The following is a 19,969-nucleotide window of genomic DNA, read 5'->3' as shown; positions in this document are numbered from 1 at the left end:
GTTTTTCCTCTCTTATTTCCCATCTTAGCTGGCTCTAGCCATTGCTGATCTCGCTCTTCAGATGGCCTCGTGGAAAGGATGTGTTCATACCCTCATCGAAAAGTAGGACTTTTTCTCATTTTTCTTTGAAATTGTTCCACAGCCTTTGTTTGTTACTGGAGTGCTGAGTGGGTGTGGTCTTGTGTGTATGAATGCAGGAATGCAAGGAAGCCACCCGTATGACACTGCTGTAAGTGGTTTGACCAAAAATGTTTTGGTAACCGTACCAATATACCTCCAACATGTGCTACTAAACCATGCAAAATTATGATGGTGAAACATACAATCTTGCATGTTCATGTTTATCTTGGCGTGTTTTCTTTTTCATGTTTCACTTTACCTTTTCCCCATGTACTTACACTAGCCTTTCCTGTTCATTTTTCTGTCTCACCCCCCCACCCCCCATCCACACCACAGGTACAACAATGACATTAGCTCCATGACATTTCTGATGGAGATCCTGACAGTGTTGCCCGAGGAGGTCCACAGCCGCTCATTACGCATCGGAGCCAATCGCAGGACAGAGATCATTGAGGATCTGGCCTACTACTCCAGCACTGTGGTCACCCTACTGGTGAGCTCTCTCTCTCTCTCTTTCAGTCACTGTTTCCTCTATTCTTCTTCTGATGTAATTATTTGCTCACCCCTGGCCACTTTTTCTTCTTCATCAGTCCGTTTTTTTTTTTATGCCTTGACTTCATTCACTCATATCCAACTGTAAAGCTCTCTGATCTGTTCTTGCTTAGCAGGCCTTCTGCGGGACGGCCTCATTACTTATTCTACACCTCACGGTCTGCTTCATTATCACAGCCTTTGTACCCATTTAATACCAGGCTGCTCTATTTGATATTGAAAGGATCGAATGACCTCGCCAAGGAGGCAAGAAGAAAATTGACTGGCCTGTTTCTCAGTTTAACTTATACCACTTACAGAAAATTAAAAATCTTTTTTCTGTTTGGCTATTTCTTTGTTTTTGGGTGGGTTATTTTTCTTATGCAAATTTTATTTCTAATTACCTTTCCTGCATTTGCTGACCTCATCACATCCCAAATTAACCCATGCTTTCATAGAAGACAGAAGGATAATACTTTTAATTCAGTGTACTAACTGTGTATGTGTGTGTGTGTGCACGTGCGTGCGTGTTTGTGCACACTTGCTTGTTGATCCAGACAACGTGTGTAGAGAAGGCGGGCAACGACGAGAAGATGCTGATCAAGGTGTTCCGCTGTCTTGGCAGCTGGTTTAACTTAGGGGTCCTTGACAGTAACTTCATGGCCAGCAATCAGCTCCTCATGGTCCTCTTCCAAGTGCTGGTTAGTCACATGTTTGCTTCCTTACAACACTCATCCTTTCACTAGAATAGTGTTTTGGTCAGAATGTAATAGGAGATGATGGTGCCACTGGTTATGGATTAATATTTTACCAGCCGTTTCACAAAGCTGGTTTTTTCTGTTAAATCAAACATAACTTTTATGAAGAAAAAGGCCCCCACTGACCATGATGATGACACATGCAAGTCATATTTCTATTTGTCACATTTGTTAGCAAGTAACTGATGAAATATGCATGATGACCAGCTTTGAAGTGAGCCCCTGTTTTACAGCATGGTCTTTTGTGTCATAGCAGAGAGACGAGACCTCCACCAACCTGCATGAGGCAGCGTCGGACTGCGTGTGCTCTGCACTCTACGCCATTGAGAACGTGGACACCAACATGGCCCTGGCCCTTCAGCTCTTTCAGGGCGTTCTCACCCTAGAGACAGCCTACCACATGGCTGTGGCACGGGAGGACCTCGACAAGTAAGGACCTGATCAGAGACTTTCTTTTCTTTATTTTTATATTCCACCGAGTGTGTTTGGGTGGGATGTTATCAAACTGCCATTACTAAGTGGTATTAAGTGTGCCCAAGCCCAGCTTGTCATCTTATGCACTTTTTCCAAGTCACTGACTGAAAACAAACAAAACTTTCCTTTCCAAACCCCTCTATAAAAGATGTAACATGTTTCTCACAAGAGTACCTATCCATGAGAACTTGATGCCAAGCCAAGTACATAATATATAAGGTATGGAAAGCCAATTTATCATTTATTCTATGCAGTGTACTAGTCCCTAAAATTTAAACACTGGTACTTATTTTTTAGATACTATATTCTGACAGTCACTAGTCACTATCGTAAAGCCACTAGTTACTAAAAATGTGACGCTAGTTCATTTAAAATAAGCACAAGTTACTAATTGATTATAACTAGTTACTTTTCTCTTTTACTTGTAACAATTCAGTTAACACTATGTCTTTTATTTTATTTATAATAATAATAAACATTTTATTCAAAGGCACCTTTCATGAGACTGAAGGTCACCTTACATCAAATACAATAAAACAAAGCGGTAAAAACATTAGTGCAGTCAACAATAAAACACAATAAGCAATAGAGCATACATACAGAGCAGGAGTTAAAAAAAGATGAATTTGATGCTGTTAATAATAATAATAATAATAAACCTATATAGCGCTTTGCTAACACTCAAAGTCGTTTAATACTGTTAAAGTGAGTATGCTAGTTTAAAAAGGTGGGTTTTAAGAGTAGTTTTTTATTCTGTAATGGTGTCCAGTAAGCGGATGTGATGGGGAATGGAGTTCCAGAGTTTGGGTGCAGCATCGGAGAAAGCCCTGGCACCCATTGTGCTTAGGTTGATGGCTGGTGGTAGTGCCAGTAGACATGCTGGTGAAGACCGCAGGGAGCGAGATGGGGTGTAAGTCTGAAGGAGGTCTGTGAGATAAGCAGGGGATAGATTATGAAGAGCTTTGAATGTTAATAATAAAATTTTTAAAATGAATCCGCTGTGACATAGAAAGCCAGTGTAATTGAATCAGCAGAGAGAGACATGGTCAGTGGACTTTGAATGTGTAATAGTCCATGCTGCAGAATTCTGGATGAGTTGGAAGTTCATGAATAAGTTTGTTGGGGATGCCTGCCAAGATCACATTGCAGTAGTTAATGCGTGATGTGACCAAAGTATTGACTAAGACTTCCTTGGAGTTTTGTGTTAAAACAGGGCATAGTCTGGAGATGTTTCACAGATGGAAAAAGGCAATCCGGGAGACATTGTTTATATGACTAGAAAAGGTAAGGGTACTATCTAGGATAACACCAAGGCTCTTAGCCTGCGTGGAGACAGGACATGGTTTTTTAGGGTGTAGATTTAGTGCCAGTGAGGAGTAGCTCAGTTTTGCTACTGTTGAATTTCAGATAATTGTTAGTTATCCATATTTGTATATCATGGAGACGAGCAGTGAGGGTACTGAAGGGGAGAGTGGAAGTGGGCTTAATGGACACACAAAGCTGTGTATCATCAGCATAGCAGTGGAAATGGATGCCATAGTGTCGGAAGATGTTGCCAAGAGGGAGTAGCTAAATAAAAAGGAATGGCCCCAACACTGAACCCTGTGGAACTTCATGAGGAACTATCAAACTTTCTGACCGATAATTCTGAATTTGTACAAAATGTGTCCTGTCTGTAAGGTAGGAAGCAAACCACTGTTACACAGTGCCCCAACTCCAGTGCTAGCCAGACGCTGTGGTGAGGTCAAGGAGGATGAGGATAGACCGGAGTCAGCTGCATGAAGGAGGTCATTAGTGATCCTAACCAGGGCTGTTTCTGTGCTATGTTTGGGGCGAACGCCAGATTGGAATTGTTGAAAGAGATTGTTTTTATCAAGGTAGATCTGGAGTTGAGATGCAACTACCCTCAAGGATTTTGGAGATGAATAGTAAATTGGAAATAGGCCAATAGTTGTTTTGATCAGTAGAATCTAAATTAATTTTTTTCAGAGTATGGCAACGTCCAGTGAAGGGGGAACTGTACTAGTGGACATTGAGGAGTTGATGATGGAGGTTATCAGGGAGATGACAGAGGACAGACATATTTTAAATAGGGTTGTGGGAATTGGATCCAGGTGACATGTGGAGGTGCTAGACTTAGTAATGAGTTCAGAAACGTGATTTTCAGTTGGAAGACTGAAGTCACATAGGACAGTGGATGGGGACAGTTTCATGGTGCTTGCTGATGGTAAGTCGGTCTGCATGATGTTAGCAGAGGTTAGCTGCTCATGAATGGTACTAATTTTGGAGTTGGAAAACTTAAAAAAAGCAGAGCATTGTTCATTAGAAAGGTTACTGTTCATATTGGTTTCAGGTGGATTTAGTAACCTTTTAACTGTGGAGAAGAGAGTTCCAGTATTCCCTTCACCTGTACTGATGATATTTGCATAATAGGATGTTTTAGCTGTTGAAAGAGCATTTTTGTAATGGAGTATATGGTCAGAATACATTTGTTTTTGAACAGCAAGTCCAGTCTTGGTGCAGAGCCTCTCAAGGTTCCGACCTATATCCTTGAGCTGGTGTAATTCAGGTGTGTACCAGGAAGCAGTATGAGCAAATGAGAAAACCCGTGTTTTCAGGGAGGCTGAAGAATCAAGTGCAGAAGATAAACTATCATTGTAGTAGTCCATAAGATCAGGGAGTGAGGAGGTGGGATCAGGAATGGGGTTCGAGGTAATTAAATTGCTGAGATCATCTTGATTAACATATCTAATGCTGCGGTATGATATGGTATGATCTACTGAGCAGTAGGTTGGTGTTGAATAACACAGCTTTATGGTCAGAGATAGGTAGTTAAGCAGAGGTGATGTTATATGGTGTGATGACGGAACAGCAAACTAAGTCAAGGAAATGACCCTTGGTGTGGGTTGTAAAGTTGACATATTGCGTTAGATCAAAGCAATCTAACATTGCTTTAAAATCTGTCATATTGTCAGTGTTATCAAAATGAGCATTTAAATCCCCATTAGGATTATATTCGGAGACATTGTACTAAGGGTGGTTAAAACTGTCGAGAGTTCAGTGATAAAAATATTTGATGCCTTAGGCGGTCTGTACAGAGCAGCAATAATGATGAGTGTAGGTCCATAGAGTTGAACAGCCAGCAGTTCAAAGGAAGATTGATCAGGTAGAGAGAGTGGCGTTGGTTTTATACAACCGTGATAGATCAGCGCAAGGCCGCTTCCTCTGCCTGAAGACCGAGGTTTGCATATGTAAACAAATCCTGGTGCAGTTGCTAAATTTAGCTGTAGAAAGTCATTCTGTGACTCCCAGGTTTCCGTGAGATGTAATCCAGTTTGTGCTCCATGATAAAGTCATTGACCAGAGGGGATTTTACTAGAAACTAACTTAAAAAGTACTGGTCACTATTCTAATAATGTCACAGAAAGCTTAATCAGTTCATCTGGACACAGCGTTGATCGAGAGAAACGTTTCATCACTCATCTGAGTGACTTCTTCAACTGACTGCAGGTATCCACACCCTTATAAACAATACAGTTGCATAACAACCGAAACGACCAGTTTCATATACAAATATGGGTGTGACTTTTAACTAGAATTTTAATGGCAATGTGTACTATTCACAGAGGATTTTGGGATAGTTGCAATCACAGTATTGTAAGATGGTGACAGATGTACTCTTAGGCCCCCCCCCCCCAGTTCAGGAATGGTCGTTCCCTCTTCATGTAGATGGCCTCTTTGACTCCCTGTTCAAACCAGCGTTCCTCCCTATCAAGGATGTGCACATCCTCATCCCTGAAAGAGTGGCCACTGGCCTGTAGATGGTGTAGACCAGCGGTCGGGAACCTATGGCTCGCGAGCCATATATGGCTCTTCCGGTGACGGCATATGGCTCCCAGACAATTTTGAGTTGAAAATTATTTTTTTTTCAAAAAAATCAGTTTGGAACTGATTTTAAAATACTTGTGATATTTCTTAATAATACTGTGTCATTTTAAAGTAAACAGAAATTAGTTTTGAAGATAAATTTCACGGGTCACGGGTCACCCGTGGGTCGGGTCGGGAACCAATGGCTCGCGAGCATGTCCGGGTCATTGTAAAGGTGAAGAAATCAATTTTATCAGATAGCCAACTAGTTTATCCGCTTCAACCCTTGTAACGGAAAAGATGGCGAAAAGAAAAAAAGACGATGATTACCGTGCATTCCAGGCTGCGTGGACAGAGGAATTTGCATTTGTGGAGAGAGCAGGATCTGCGGTATGTCTAATATGCAATGATAAAATTGCATCGATGAAACGGTCAAATATAAAGCGGCACTTCGATACGCACCATGCTTCATTTGCATCGAAATATCCAGCGGGGGACAGCAGGAAAAGGGCATGCGAGGAGCTACAGCGGAGAGTGCAGACGAGTCAGCAGCAACTACGTGTGTGGACCAAGCAAGGTGACGGGAATTCCGCTAGCTTTGCGGGGGCTTTGGCAATAGTAAGGAATGGAAAGTCATTCACAGATGGCGAGTATGCCAAAACATTCATGCTTGATGTGGCCAATGAACTGTTTGATGACTTCCCAAATAAAGACAAGATAATCAAACGAATAAAAGACATGCCCCTGTCAGCAAGAACTGTGCACGATCGTAGCATCATGATGGCAAATCAAGTCGAGGAAACACAAATTAAGGACATAAACGCCGGGACATACTTTTCTCTCGCGTTAGATGAGTCAACAGACGTTAGCCATCTATCTCAGTGCAGTATCATTGCCAGGTATGCTGCAGGTGACACACTGCGTGAGGAAAGCTTGGCTGTTTTGCCAATGAAAGGGACAACAAGAGGAGAGGATTTATTCATGTCTTTCATGGAGTTTGCTAAAGAAAAAAAACTACCGATGGATAAACTTATTTCTGTCTGTACTGATGGTGCACCCTGTATGTTGGGGAAGAACAAAGGATTTGTAGCGCTTCTCCGTGAACATGAAAAGAGAGCCATCCTAAGTTTTCATTGCATCCTGCACCAGGAGGCGCTTTGCGCTCAGACGTGTGGCCAGGAGCTTGGCGAGGTGATGTCTCTGGTCATTCGAGTGGTCAACTTTATTGTTGCCCGAGCTTTAAATGATCGCCAGTTTAAAGCTCTGTTAGAAGAAGTTGGGAATCATTATCCCGGTCTGCTTTTACACAGCAACGTGCGTTGGTTGTCAAGGGGGAAGGTGCTCAGCCGTTTTGCAGCTTGCCTGAGTGAAATCCGGACTTTTCTTGAAATGAAAGGCGTCAAGCATCCTGAGCTAGACAACACTGACTGGCTCCTGCAGTTTCACTATCTCGTGGACATAACTGGCCATCTGAACCAGCTCAATGTGAAAATGCAAGGTATTGGAAATACAATCTCATCCCTTCAACAAGCAGTGTTTGCATTTGAAAGCAAGCTGGAAGTCTTTCTCAGGGACATTGAAACAGGTCGTCTTCTGCACTTTGAAAGACTGCAACAATTTAGAGATGCATGCTTAGCAAGTGACTCCACTCAACATCTGGATCTCCAGCAGCTAGCTGGCTTTACGTTCAATCTCCTGCAGTCATTCAAAGCACGTTTTGGAGAATTTTGTGCGCGCACTGGTCTTTTCAAGTTCATCACTCATCCACATGAGTGTGCAGTGGACAAAATCGACCTGACATGCATCCCCGGGGTCTCTATCGGAGACTTTGAGCTGGAAGTTGCTGACCTGAAGGCATCAGACATGTGGATGAGTAAGTTCAAGTCACTTAATGGAGAGTTGGAAAGTCTTGCGCGACAGCGAGCAGAGCTGGCGAGGGAACACAAGTGGACAGAAATTAAAAATCTTCAACCTGAAGACCAGCTGATTCTTAAAACTTGGAACGAGCTTCCTGTGACATACCACACAATGCAGCGTGTGAGTATTGCCGTATTGACCATGTTTGGCTCTACATATGCATGTGAACAGTCTTTCTCGCATATGAGGAACATTAAGACCAACCTACGCTCACGTTTAACTGATGGAAGCCTCAACGCCTGCATGAAGCTCAACCTCACCACGTATGAACCAGACTACAAGGCCATCAGCAAAACCATGCAGCACCAGAAGTCGCATTAAAAGTAAGACATATTTAATTTATTATACGTTAAAAATACTATATGGCTCTCAATGAAATATATTTAGAAATATTTGGCTTTTATGGCTCTCCCAGTCAAAAAGGTTCCCGACCCCTGGTGTAGACTGTGGACTCCTGGTCTGACATGTTAGCTCTCCTGTGTTGTGCCATCCTCTTGGCCAGCGTCTTGTTTCATTTTCCCAATTAACCAGTCACGGCAATCTTTCCGGCCCCTAACAGTGTACATTATATTGCTCTGTTTGTGCCAGGGGACCTGGTCCTTGAGGTGGACCAACTTCTGGTGCAGCGTGTTTTGGGGTTTGAAAGCAACTGAGACTGTTTGGAAAATACACGTCTCAGCTTGTCCGACACACCCATCACATACAGAGTCACCACTGGTTTAATCTTAGACAGCTGTTGTCCTTCTCCTCTCTTCAATTGGCTGGTGCATTGTTTGGATGTCTTCCTGGCTTTGACAAACACCCAGTTTGGATAACCACACTTAACCAGGACCTGTTTAATGTGGGATTTCTCCCCTTCCCCGGCCGCTGTGTCGGTGGGAACTTTGTCAGCTGGGTGGTGCAGCATCCTGATCACTCCTGGTTTGTGCTGCAGTGGATGGTGAGAGTCAGACCTTAGGAGTCACCAGGAAGAGAAATAGGGAGAACTAGTGTACTTTTTAAAGAGAAAAGTGAGGGCGTCTGGGTAGCATGGCGGTCTATTCCATTGCCTACCAACATGGGGATCACCAGGTCGAATCCCCGCATTACCTCCGGCTTGGTCGGGTGTCCTATACAGACACAATTTGCCATATCTGTGGATGGTAAGCCGGATGTGGGTATGTGTCCTGGTCGCTACACTAGCACCTCCTCTGGTCGGTCGGGGCGCCTGTCCGGGGGGGAGGGGGAACTGAGGGGAATATTTTGATCCTCCCATGCACTACGTCGTCCTGGTGAAACTCCTCACTGTCAGGTGAAAAGAAGCGGCTGGCGACTCCACATGTATCGGAGGAGGCATGTGGTAGTCTGCAGCCCTTCCTGGATCAGCAGAGGGGGTAGAGCAGCAACCGGGACGGCTCGGAAGAATCTTCTTTTTTTCTGTCTCTGTACAGGTGGGGCAATAAAGGGCAACATTGAAAAAGAAACGTTATAAAGTAACCATCACTGCTGCATTTATATTCTCAACGACTACCTAAGTTATTTTTTAACCAAATATATGAAAAGGCACTCCTGGGTGTGTAAGGGTCTTAACATGCTCTCACCTATCCAAGCATTTATGTAAAATCATCTCTGTCCACCTGGAATGAGTGATGTGAAATTAAGATGATAACCGTCCTGTCTAGGTTCCCCATTTCATTCCCCGTATCACTCTTTCTTCTCTTTCAAGAGTGCTGAATTACTGTAGGATCTTCACAGAGCTGTGCGAGACGTTCTTGGAAATTACGGTTAGGAGTCCGGGCCAGGGCATGGGAGACCTTCGGACACTAGAATTGCTGCTCATCTGTGCAGGACACCCCCAGTATGAGGTATGCACTCTGTCTGTGTGTGTCTCTCTCTCTCTCTCTCTCTCTCTCTCTCTCTCTCTCTCTCTCTCTCTCTCTCTCTCTCTCTCTCTCTCTCTCTCTCTCTCTCTCTCTCTCTCTCTCTCTCTCTCTCTCTCTCTCTCTCTCTCTCTCTCTCTCTCTCTCTCTCTCACACACACACAATAATTAATAACAATAATAATAGTGGCAGCATGGTGGCACAATGGTTAGCGCGGTCGCCTCACAGCAATAAGGTTCTGGGTTTGAGCCCCGGGGTAGTCCAACCTTGGGGGTCGTCCCGGGTCGTCCTCTGTGTGGAGTTTGCATGTTCTCCCCATGTCTGCGTGGGTTTCCTCCCACAGTCCAAAGACATGTAGGTCAGGTGAATCGGCTGTACTAAATTGCCCATAGGTGTGTGTGTGTGTGTGTGTGTGTGTGTGTGTGTGTGTGTGTATGTCTGTCGGCCCTGTGTGATGGCCTAGCGGTCTGTCCAGGGTATACCCCCGCCTGCCGCCCAGTGACTGCTGCGATAGGCTCCAGCATCCCCACGACCCTGAGAGCAGGATAAGCGGTTCGGATAATGGATGGATGGATGGATATTAATAGTAGCAGTAATAATAATAATAGTAGTAGTAGTAGTAATGGTAATAATATTACACAGGAGATGGAATGTAAACATTGATATTTATGCACACAATAACAATATATCCATACACTGTGTTGAGCTCTAGGCCGAAGAACTTCATAGCCCGCAACACTTGCTGCCATGCTGTTTTGTTGTGCTCATTACAATAAAAGCTTTGAACCTTGAACCACAAAGTGACGGTGGACTCTCCCCTCCCTCCCCCCAGGTTGTTGAGATCTCCTTTAACTTCTGGTATCGTCTTGGAGAGCACCTGTACAAGACTAACGATCCAGCATTGCACGGCATTTTTAGGCCGTATATCCAGAGACTGCTGCACGGCTTGGCCCGGCATTGCCAACTAGACCCTGACCATGTAAGGAGCACTCTCGTGGATTCACTATATATGTCATCATCATCATCTCTCCATAATTCACAGTGTAACTTTTTTTTTTTCTGCTGGTAAGTTCATTCGCATGTTCAGCAAGAGATCACAAGAATGTGAATCGTGGTACGAACTGCGATTCTCATCAAAGCGAAGCGCTCCGTATTAATGCTTCTGTCATTTTGTTTTGTATACTGATAATTTCACAGGAGGGAATTCCAGAAGATACAGATGACTTTGGGGAGTTCAGAATGAGAGTTTCAGATCTTGTCAAAGATGTCATCTTCCTTGTAGGCTCGATGGAGTGTTTCTCGCAGGTATATTTTGGTTGCTCAGACCTACAGCTGCTGACAATGCGGGGTGGCTCGATCATTTCACACGTGGCAAGGTTTGTAGTCTCTTACGGCCTTCCTATTCTCTCCCCACAGCTGTATTCTACCCTAAAGGAGGGTAACCCACCCTGGGAGGTGACTGAGGCTGTGCTCTTCATCATGGCCGCCATTGCAAAAAGTGTAGATCCGTGAGTAGTGTCTTTCCTCCCCTGTTTTCTTCCCACTGACAAAAAATACTAACATGTTTGTATAGAGCTGGGCAATAAGACCTCAAATTAACAATATTTTCTTTTAAACCCTTGTTCAAAAACACCGCTCTCAGGGCAACATGGTGGCCCACTGGTTAGCACTGTTGCCTCACAGCAAGAAGGTCCTGGGTTCGAACCCCAGGCCGTCCCAGGCTCTTTCTGTGTGGAGTTTGCTTGTTCTCCCCGTGTCTGCGTGGGTTTCCAACGGGCACTCCGGTTTCCTCCCACCATCAAAAAGACATGCATGTTAGGGTTAATACTCCTGCCTGTGCCCCTGAGCAAGGCAGTGGAAAGAAGACCTGGAGTTGGTACCTGGGCGCTGCAGCTGCCCACTGCCGCTATACAATAGGATGGGTTAAATGTAGAGAACACATTCATTGTAATAATACAATGTCAAATAAAGTGGCATTCATTCATTTTTTCTTTCATTCTTTCATTTCATTTTTTTTACTCCCATCAAGACTTCCTGACAACTAAGTCTGTATTACATGGTCTGTGGAAAGATCATGCGAGTTTAGCGGCTATCTTTATTGCACATTTTTTTTGTAAAATGTCAGGCACCGCAGTTTGGGGGAATATTTTCTCGAGGGCACGACATATCTCTTGTCAAGGATTTGAATGAGTCTTTTGATACCATGTTCCAGTGAAGCCGAACTGTGTTCCTCACTATGTTGTATGAAATGGTGTCAGTTACCTCATTCATCTGCGCGAATCTTTTGCATATTGAGCAGCATTAGTAAATTCGTGCTTGTGCCAGAGACGGCCACTTTGAATTACTTTGGGCATGAGGGTGCTTGTCTGTCGCAGTCTTGCAATTGAGTTTACATTTCACTTCTCTCTGTTCAGCATCCTGTTTGCTGAAGCCAAAATACCACCAAACGGTCGATCCTGCTTCTAGTTTGGAAACCAGCTCAACGCTGTGTCTAGTTTGGAAACCAGCTCATCGTCTCCCCTTGAGTCATCCCTGTCTGGCTGGGGTTCAGTATTAGCGCTCATGTTGTCTTATGGCTGACAAGCACACTGTGTTTGTCTTGCATGAAGAACAAAGGCTGGACTAGGTGGAAGCATATGACTGGATATGTAGGTTGTGTGTTGCAGTTTGTTTTAGGGGGACAGCTCATGATGTTACACGATGGGGAAAGCTTTTACTGAGCATTCCATTATAATATATTCCAGTGTGGGAAGATGGCGGCGCGAATTCACGTTTGCGGTGGCCTCGCCCAGTACCGTCCATGCAGTGTCTTTGTCCACGTCTGCGTCTAAGTTTGTCTTCGTTTGATTGCTTGGAAAGCTGGCGCTGGATCGGCTGGGAGAGCTTGGTCTGCTGCGTCCTGTGGGCCCAAGGACCACGATCCTGCCTGGAGCTGTGCCCAAAGAGGTAACACCAAGGGCGGTCTAACAGGACGTGGAAGCGGGGCAGGCTAAGCTAACTGCTAGCCCATGCAGATCGGCAGTTCCGATAACACCGAGGGCGGTCTGGCGGCAGCCTGTTTTTAGTGGAGTGCGGGGAGGTGTGTCGAAGGTGTCTGGCTGAGAGAGCTGGTGCTGGATCGGCTGAGGGAGCTTGGTCTGCTGCATCGTTTGGGCCCAAGCACCATGGCCCTGATCGGAGCTGCGCCCGAAGAGGAAACACTGAGGGCAGTCTGACAGGACACGGAAGCGAGGCAGGCTAAGCTAACTGCTAGCCCATGCAGACTGGCAGTTCCGACAGACATCCTGGCTGACGTTTGTACTCCTGGACAGTGATTTTTTGTTTTTTTTTGTTTAGATATGTGTAGTTTGGATATATGTGTTCTTGTGGTTCTTGTAGTTTTTGGATGTGTTTTGGTCTTTTGTGTTGCACTGTTGTGGGCTGGGGGAAACGATGCTTCCTTTCATTTCATGTGCGTAAGTGCATGAAATGGAATGACAAAGTGTTTCTGATTATAAGCAAAATTAGGTTAGCAAGAGATTTACCGATACGTTGGTATCAGTAAATCTTCGGTTTATCGCCCAGCACTATGCTTTATTTGAATATGCGTTTGTCATAAGTGTGAAGTTCTTGTCCGCACAATCAGTTCATAAGTGCCATCTAAGTTATTTTTCCCCCCTGTTGGCAGTGAGAATAACCCTACCCTAACGGAGGTTTTGGAGCAGGTTGTGCTGCTGCCGGAGACGGTCCACATTGCTGTGCGCTACACCAGCATTGAACTGGTCGGGGAGATGAGCGAGGTCGTGGACAGAAATCCTCGCTTTCTAGGTAAAAGCCAAGTCCCCGTTTTAGATAAGATGGCATTGTGGTATTTTAGCTGTCTGAATGTGGGCTTTTTACATTATTAATTATTATTATTACTATAGATCGGATGCATTTTTGTGATTAGTCAAAATACAACTATTTCACTTTGTCCCATGTTATCCGCAGCAATGAGTGAACCCACCCTCTCTTGTTCTGATGCAGACCCAGTGCTGAACTACCTGATGAAGGGGCTGAGGGAAAAGCCTCTGGCCTCGGTGGCAGCCAAGGCGATTCACAACATCTGCTCAGTGTGCAGAGATCACATGGCCCAGCATTTCCAGGGCTTGCTGGACATCGCCCGTGCACTGGATTCATTTGCCCTCTCCTCAGAAGCAGCTGTCGGCCTGCTCAAAGGTACGCAGGCGCACTTAGCTCCCTTCAGTTCTGCGCTTTTACTCGTCCCTTTAGGACTTTGAAGGGATTCCTCCTTATGTCCTAAGCTCTTTCTCGTGACTCCATTTTCCATCTGTCTTTGCAAATTGTCTCTTTCTTTTCCAGGTACAGCACTTGTTCTAGCCCGCCTTCCCCTGGAGAAGATCGCTGAGTGTCTCAGCGACCTGTGTGCTGTACAGGTCATGGCCCTTAAAAAGGTTAGTGTCAGCTGTCCAGGTGGATCAGGTTATGCTTTTACATGGATCAATTGATTAGGGAGCGGAGTAGGTGAGAGAGTGTAACTGGAAAAGTGTCTCGGGTAGGAAGTAAGTCCGTGCTACGCTTTGCTCCTGGGTCTTTAGGTGTTCATATGTATTGTTCTGTCTTTCCCATTTGATTCTATGTTTGTGTATGGCTGTGGAGTTATGGACTGTTTAAACATTCATAAATTATACTTATTATTAAAAGAAGGGCGAGGGCGTCCGGGTAGTGTGGCGGTCTATTCCATTGCCTACCAACACGAGGAATGCCAGTTCGAATGCCCGTGTTACCTCCAGCTTGGTTGGGCGTCCCTCCAGACACAATTGGCTGTATCTGTGGATGGGAAGCCGGATGTGTGTGTGTGTCCTGGTCGCTGTGCTAGCGCTTCCTCTGGTCAGTCGGGGTGCCTGTTTGAGGGGGAGGGGGAACTGGGGGGAATAGCATGATCCTCCCACGTGCTACGCCCCCCTGGTGAAACTCCTCATTGTCAGGTGAAAAGAAGCAGCTGGCGGCTCCACATGTATCGGAGAAGGTATGTGGTAGTCTGCAGCCCCCCCCCCCCCCCCGGATCGGCAGAGGGGGTGGAGCAGCGACCAGGATGGCTCAGAGAGCGAGGTGATAGGCCAGGTACAATTGGGGAGAAAAAGGGAAAAAAATCCACACAAAAAAAAGAAGGGTGGTGCTTTTGAAGCCAGTCTGTAATTTTCGGTGTTCTTCTCAGCTTCTTGGTCAGGACCCTAGCAATGGAAAAACAGCTGACCCCACTGTCTGGCTGGACAGACTAGCCGTCATCTTCCGGTAAGGACCATGTTGTTTTTTGCATATAATGGAAAGTTTAAGAGCAGGTAGTTGTGTAAGAATACAAGACGTGCATTGTCTGCTTTGAACTCGGTCATCTTTTAACACATATCTTTTATTTGCATTTTTAATAGACACACAAACCCCATTGTAGAGAACGGTCAGACGCACCCCTGTCAGAAAGTTATCCAAGAGGTAACTCTACCCTCTCTATTTCCTTATTTTATTTTTGCATCCGCATCATTTGAATATGTTACTGAGTGTTGTTGTTCACCCTGTGGCGGTCTGTCCAGATCTGGCCCGTCCTGTCAGAGACCCTTAACACACACCAGGCCGACAACCGCATTGTGGAGCGCTGCTGTCGCTGCCTCAGGTTTGCCGTACGCTGTGTGGGAAAGGGCTCCGCTTCACTACTGCAGCCGCTGGTCACGCAGGTGTGTGCACACTGTGCATGAACACACAAGGATTGAGTTGTTTTGGTTAACAGTGGTGGCATTAGTGCATAACCATGGCAATATTTAAATGTGTGTGTGTATATTTGTTTTGTGTTATGTGTGTGTGTGTGCATGTTTTTTCTTTTTTTGTTGGGTAGATGGTTAGTGTTTACCAAGTTTATCCCCACTCCTGCTTCCTGTACTTGGGAAGCATCCTGGTAGATGAGTATGGCATGGAGGAGGGCTGCAGACAGGGACTACTGGACATGTTGCAGGTAACACACACACATACACATAGTAGCACCAAAGTCCAGGATGACCTCATGGAAGACATGACGGAAGTCAGTGGCGGTATAATTTTTTCCCCTCCTGACAAATTTGTCCCTCCTTTCCTGCTTTAGGCTCTATGTATGCCTACCTTTCAGCTGCTGGAGCAACCCAATGGTCTGCGGAATCATCCGGACACAGTGGACGATCTCTTCAGGCTTGCCACCAGGTATGACATGTTAGTCCCACCGATCAGTCCAGTGAACAGGAAGCCTTACTGACCTCACCAGATGACATGAATTTTAAAATGTGTTGCCACAAGATTTTATTGGCTTGGAAAAATTTCTCCTCAAGGTGCCCTTGCTGCGTTGTAGGGCTGCACGTGATGGCTATATTTTTGATTAGTTGAAATAAAAAATACAACTCTGTTTCTGACATTAAATGTGTTTTTTTTTAACCTAAAAATGACAATTAAAAAGCACTTTTAGGGGCATCCTGGTGGCTCACCAGGTAGAACACATACCACATAAGGCTGAGTCCTTGCCACAGCGGCCCGGGTTTGAATCCGGCCCGGGCGCTTTGCTGCTTGTCATCCCCTCTCTCTCCCCTGCCTTTCCTGTCTCTCTCTCTCTGTTATGACTATCCAATAAAGGCAGAAAATGCCAAAAAAAAAAAAAATCTTAAAAAAAAATTACTCGTAGATGCTCTGCAGCACACTTTCGAACATGGTTTTCAGTGTCGATATAATATTGTTTGTCAAGATATTCCATTGACATTGAAGACTGTTTTTGAACGTTTTTATTAATGTCCTTTATTTTTTGTTTTTATTTTTAATCAACAAGTTGTTGCAGCCCTAACACGTTGTCCCTCACCCCGTGTGTCTACCAAGGTTTGTCCAGCGTAGTCCAGTAACCCTGCTCAGCAGTAGCATCATTGTACATATCATCCAGTGTGCTATCGCCGCCACCACACTGGACCACCGGGACGCCAACTGCAGCGTCATGAAGTTCATCCGAGACCTCATCCACACAGGAGTGTCCAATGACGTGAGTGACCACACCGCATACTGACAGATCAGCTCTTTCCATTAACAACTGCTTGATCAGCTAAAAAATATCCAAGTTGTCAAAGGCAGCATCAGACATTTTCCACCAGCCCCCCTGCCCTGGGATTGGGGGGGGGGTGCTCGGCCCTCTCTGCTTTTGGATTTGCTGGCATAGTTCTTTCTCAACTCTGTTAGGAACCAACTGCGTCTCTCTTCCCTTGTAGCACGAGGATGACTTTGAGGTGCGAAAGCAACTGATCGGCCAGGCCATGGACCAGCACGGGCAGCAGCTGGTCACACAGCTCATGCACACGTGCTGCTTCTGCCTGCCGCCCTACACCCTCCCCGACGTGGCCGAAGTGTTGTGGGAGTTTATGGTGTTCGATAGGCCGGTGAGTAATGTGCACACACACGTTTGTGCCACTAGAGGGACACGTTGATGTGGGCTTCAGCAGGCATACAGGTTGATCCCACCCTCTGACTGTAGTGACTTGTAATCATCGGTAAAATGCTTTACAGACATTTTGCCGCTGGCTGGAGAATGCGCTGAAGGGGCTTCCAAAGGAGACGTCAGGCGGGGCGGTGACCGTCACACACAAACAGCTCACAGACTTCCACAAACAAGTCACCAGGTAAGCAGCGATACGGACACGAAATGTGAATTCACCCAGTCTGCCTCCCCAAAAGACAAAATACCTCCAGGGACTAATATTTTCCCACCTGTCACTGTTATTGTGGAAGCATATTCTCTGTGTAGTCTGAGGTAAGAGCAGGCCAGTGGGCAACATGTAGTCAGAATTCGGCACCGCTGTCAGGTGTAGCTGTGCCGGTTTTGGAGTCTGACAGGGCCATGCCCAGACAGGCTCTGCTGGGAATGCATTGGAACGCTGCAAAACGTGAGCAGGGAAAACCACATGGCTTCCCCGAGGCTTGTTCAGGCTCGCCATGGAGCCAGCCACTCTTGTGCTCTAGTCGTCTCTCGGCAAAGAGCAGCGTGACAGAACGAGCCTAAGCTCTGTGAAATTCCCTAGAACCAGAATAGACTTGTCCCCTTAAAATGGAAATTAAACGGATGGTTTTCCACCAAATACTCTTAATTTCCTCTGTGTTTGAAACAATGCTAAGTGTTGACTGGATAGATAAACTGGTGTTTGCCTCCTTTCTTATTGCGGTCCATCCTTCTTTTCACCTCATGTCAGTGCGGAGGAGTGCAAGCAGGTGTGCTGGGCCATCCGGGAGTTTACCAGATTGTTCCGATAGCCGCAGCTGAAGGAGGTCTGCCAGAACACCAGGTACATACACAAAAACATTCTCCGGGTCTCGGGGGGGGGGGGGGGGGGGGTTGCATGGCCTGCTTAATCCAAAGGGACCTTTTTAAAGCTTCTACCTGCTCCTTAACTGACCCATACTTCTCACCGAGTCAGTGTTGGTGCACCAGTGACACTACAGGGTTGTTGATCTTTTCCGTGTCGTTCCTCCTGCAGGTTAAATCTTTTGTTCGGATAACATTCAGAGGTGACGGCAAAAAAAAAAATAACGCTGAGGACTGCAGATGAGACTCGAAAAGGGAACTCCTGTGGGAAGGACGGTGGGACCTGGCAACAGTTAGAAAAGGCAAACGGACGCATCGCTCTGGAAACTGGAGTAACGGGGTGAACCGAGACCGCACAGACTGAGAAGAGGAGCCCCCTTTCCCACCTTCGACTCCCTCTACTGCCCCCCCCCTCGACTCACTGTCGTCCTAGCACCAGGTGGCAACAGGTGGACGGGGGTGGGACAGGGGTGGGCCCCCAAAAAGGAGCGCTCAATGAGCTGAAATGGATAAGGAGCTACCAATGGAGAGAAAACAAAAGGACGTGCCTGGTTGCAAATCAGAATGCATCAAAAGACGTTTTGGGGGGTTTTTAAGAAAAAAAATGATTTATTTTCATGGACATGTCTTTAGAACTTTATTGTGGTCTTTGCTGTCCGTGCCATATGAAGAGTGAAAAAGCAACTCATGTTTGTCTTCGAGTGGCTGCCAATGCCTCGCGGAGGCATTTAGATGGTAGAGGGGGTAATGCTTAAAGATTTGGCGTCACCTTTGACCTTTTTAATATGTTGGCTGGAATTTTAGTTGTCCTTTGCCAGAGAGCAAGAGGTATAATACAGGTGGTGTAAACTCTGGCAAAAAAAAACAAACAACCCTTTTTTGTTCTTCCAAACTGGTATCATCCTGACTTGGGAGAGACAGACACCATAACATCATTGATGATGTAGCCTTGTTGTAAACAATAAAAACTGAGCGGAACAAATTAGCTTGTTCTATTTTCACCCAAGTCTCGTAGCTGGTAGCCTTTTGGGTGGGTGTCCATTTTTGCGTAGGCTACAGTTACACGTGTGTGAATGTAGGCGAATGACCATCGCCTGCCGAGGCGAAATTCATACTTTTTTTTTTCTTTCTTTCTGATTTTCTCCCCAGTTGTATCTGGCCAGTTACCCCACCCTTCCAAGCTTTCCCGATCCGGGGAGGGCTGCAGGCTACCACATGCCTCCTCCGATACATGTGGAGTCGCCAGCCGCTTCTTTTCACCTGACAGTGAGGAGTGTCACCAGGGGGACGTAGCATGTGGGAGGATCACACTATCCCCCCCCCAGTCCCGCCCCCCGACTGACCGGAGGAGGCGCTAGTGCAGTGACCAGGACACATACCCACATCTGGCTTCCCACCCACAGACACGGCCAATTGTGTCTGTAGGGACGCCCGACCAAGCTGGAGGTAACACGGGGATTCGATCCGGCGATCCCCGTGTTGGTAGTAGGTAGGCAACGGAATAGACTGCCACGCTACCCGGCCGCCCCTCGAAATTCGCATTTTGTCGCGCTGAATGTGGGCAGCCCAGGATGTGACGCACACGGAAATCGGTTCGCTGGTTTGTAGTCCGTTTGAGTAGTCGTGGTTGTCGGTCACACACGAGCGGTTCTGGGTTTTACGATGGGGGAAAAAATGTACACTGAAGTCCAGAGAAAGATAAATAAATGTTTTCACTTAATTGTCTCACTTGTACATGTTATCATAGTTTCACGGACAAATATGGAGGAAGGACATTGGTGTACAAATTTCCAATTCTTTACGTTCAGCGCCTGTCTCCAGACTAGCTATGGCCGGTTGTGATTCGGAAACCGTCAGTGGTGTTGATAAAAGCGATCAACACGTGAGCGGAATGTCAAGCTTGTACTGCCATGTGTTAAAAGTTGTTTTTTTTCCCCTACATCAATGTTGATATATAATCCTGTCATTCAACTAAATTTTTTATGAGACAGTACAAGCCTGTTTCATGCCATAAGCTGATGATTGCTTATGCCAATTTACTTGACTCACTGGATTATTTTGCTCCTTATTTGTTGAGCACTTTCCCTACCGTTGAGTGTTTCTTTTAACA

General features: G+C 45.8%; 1 protein-coding gene across 1 annotated transcript in view; it reads left to right on the top strand.

Annotated features, from left to right (window-relative positions):
• tnpo3 (transportin 3) overlaps positions 1-19,182 on the top strand; it is a 24,051-nt gene extending 4,869 nt beyond the window's left edge. Inside the window, exons 3-23 of the mRNA XM_056276453.1 lie at positions 29-102; positions 457-613; positions 1,209-1,352; positions 1,663-1,838; positions 9,373-9,511; positions 10,360-10,506; positions 10,725-10,832; positions 10,944-11,035; positions 13,195-13,334; positions 13,533-13,724; positions 13,869-13,960; positions 14,725-14,801; positions 14,936-14,996; positions 15,095-15,235; positions 15,394-15,510; positions 15,637-15,731; positions 16,392-16,548; positions 16,772-16,939; positions 17,067-17,179; positions 17,747-17,839; positions 18,032-19,182. Of these exons, the coding sequence (XP_056132428.1) occupies positions 29-102; positions 457-613; positions 1,209-1,352; positions 1,663-1,838; positions 9,373-9,511; positions 10,360-10,506; positions 10,725-10,832; positions 10,944-11,035; positions 13,195-13,334; positions 13,533-13,724; positions 13,869-13,960; positions 14,725-14,801; positions 14,936-14,996; positions 15,095-15,235; positions 15,394-15,510; positions 15,637-15,731; positions 16,392-16,548; positions 16,772-16,939; positions 17,067-17,179; positions 17,747-17,807 (2,451 nt within the window). The 3' untranslated portion in view covers positions 17,808-17,839; positions 18,032-19,182. The remainder of the gene's footprint in view (positions 1-28; positions 103-456; positions 614-1,208; positions 1,353-1,662; positions 1,839-9,372; positions 9,512-10,359; positions 10,507-10,724; positions 10,833-10,943; positions 11,036-13,194; positions 13,335-13,532; positions 13,725-13,868; positions 13,961-14,724; positions 14,802-14,935; positions 14,997-15,094; positions 15,236-15,393; positions 15,511-15,636; positions 15,732-16,391; positions 16,549-16,771; positions 16,940-17,066; positions 17,180-17,746; positions 17,840-18,031) is intronic.
• The last annotated feature ends 787 nt before the right edge of the window (positions 19,183-19,969 follow it).

Source organism: Lampris incognitus, chromosome 3 (genome assembly GCF_029633865.1).
Source record: "Lampris incognitus isolate fLamInc1 chromosome 3, fLamInc1.hap2, whole genome shotgun sequence".
Classification (NCBI taxonomy): Eukaryota; Metazoa; Chordata; class Actinopteri; order Lampriformes; family Lampridae; genus Lampris; species Lampris incognitus.
This window is presented reverse-complemented; position numbering and strand designations above follow the sequence as displayed.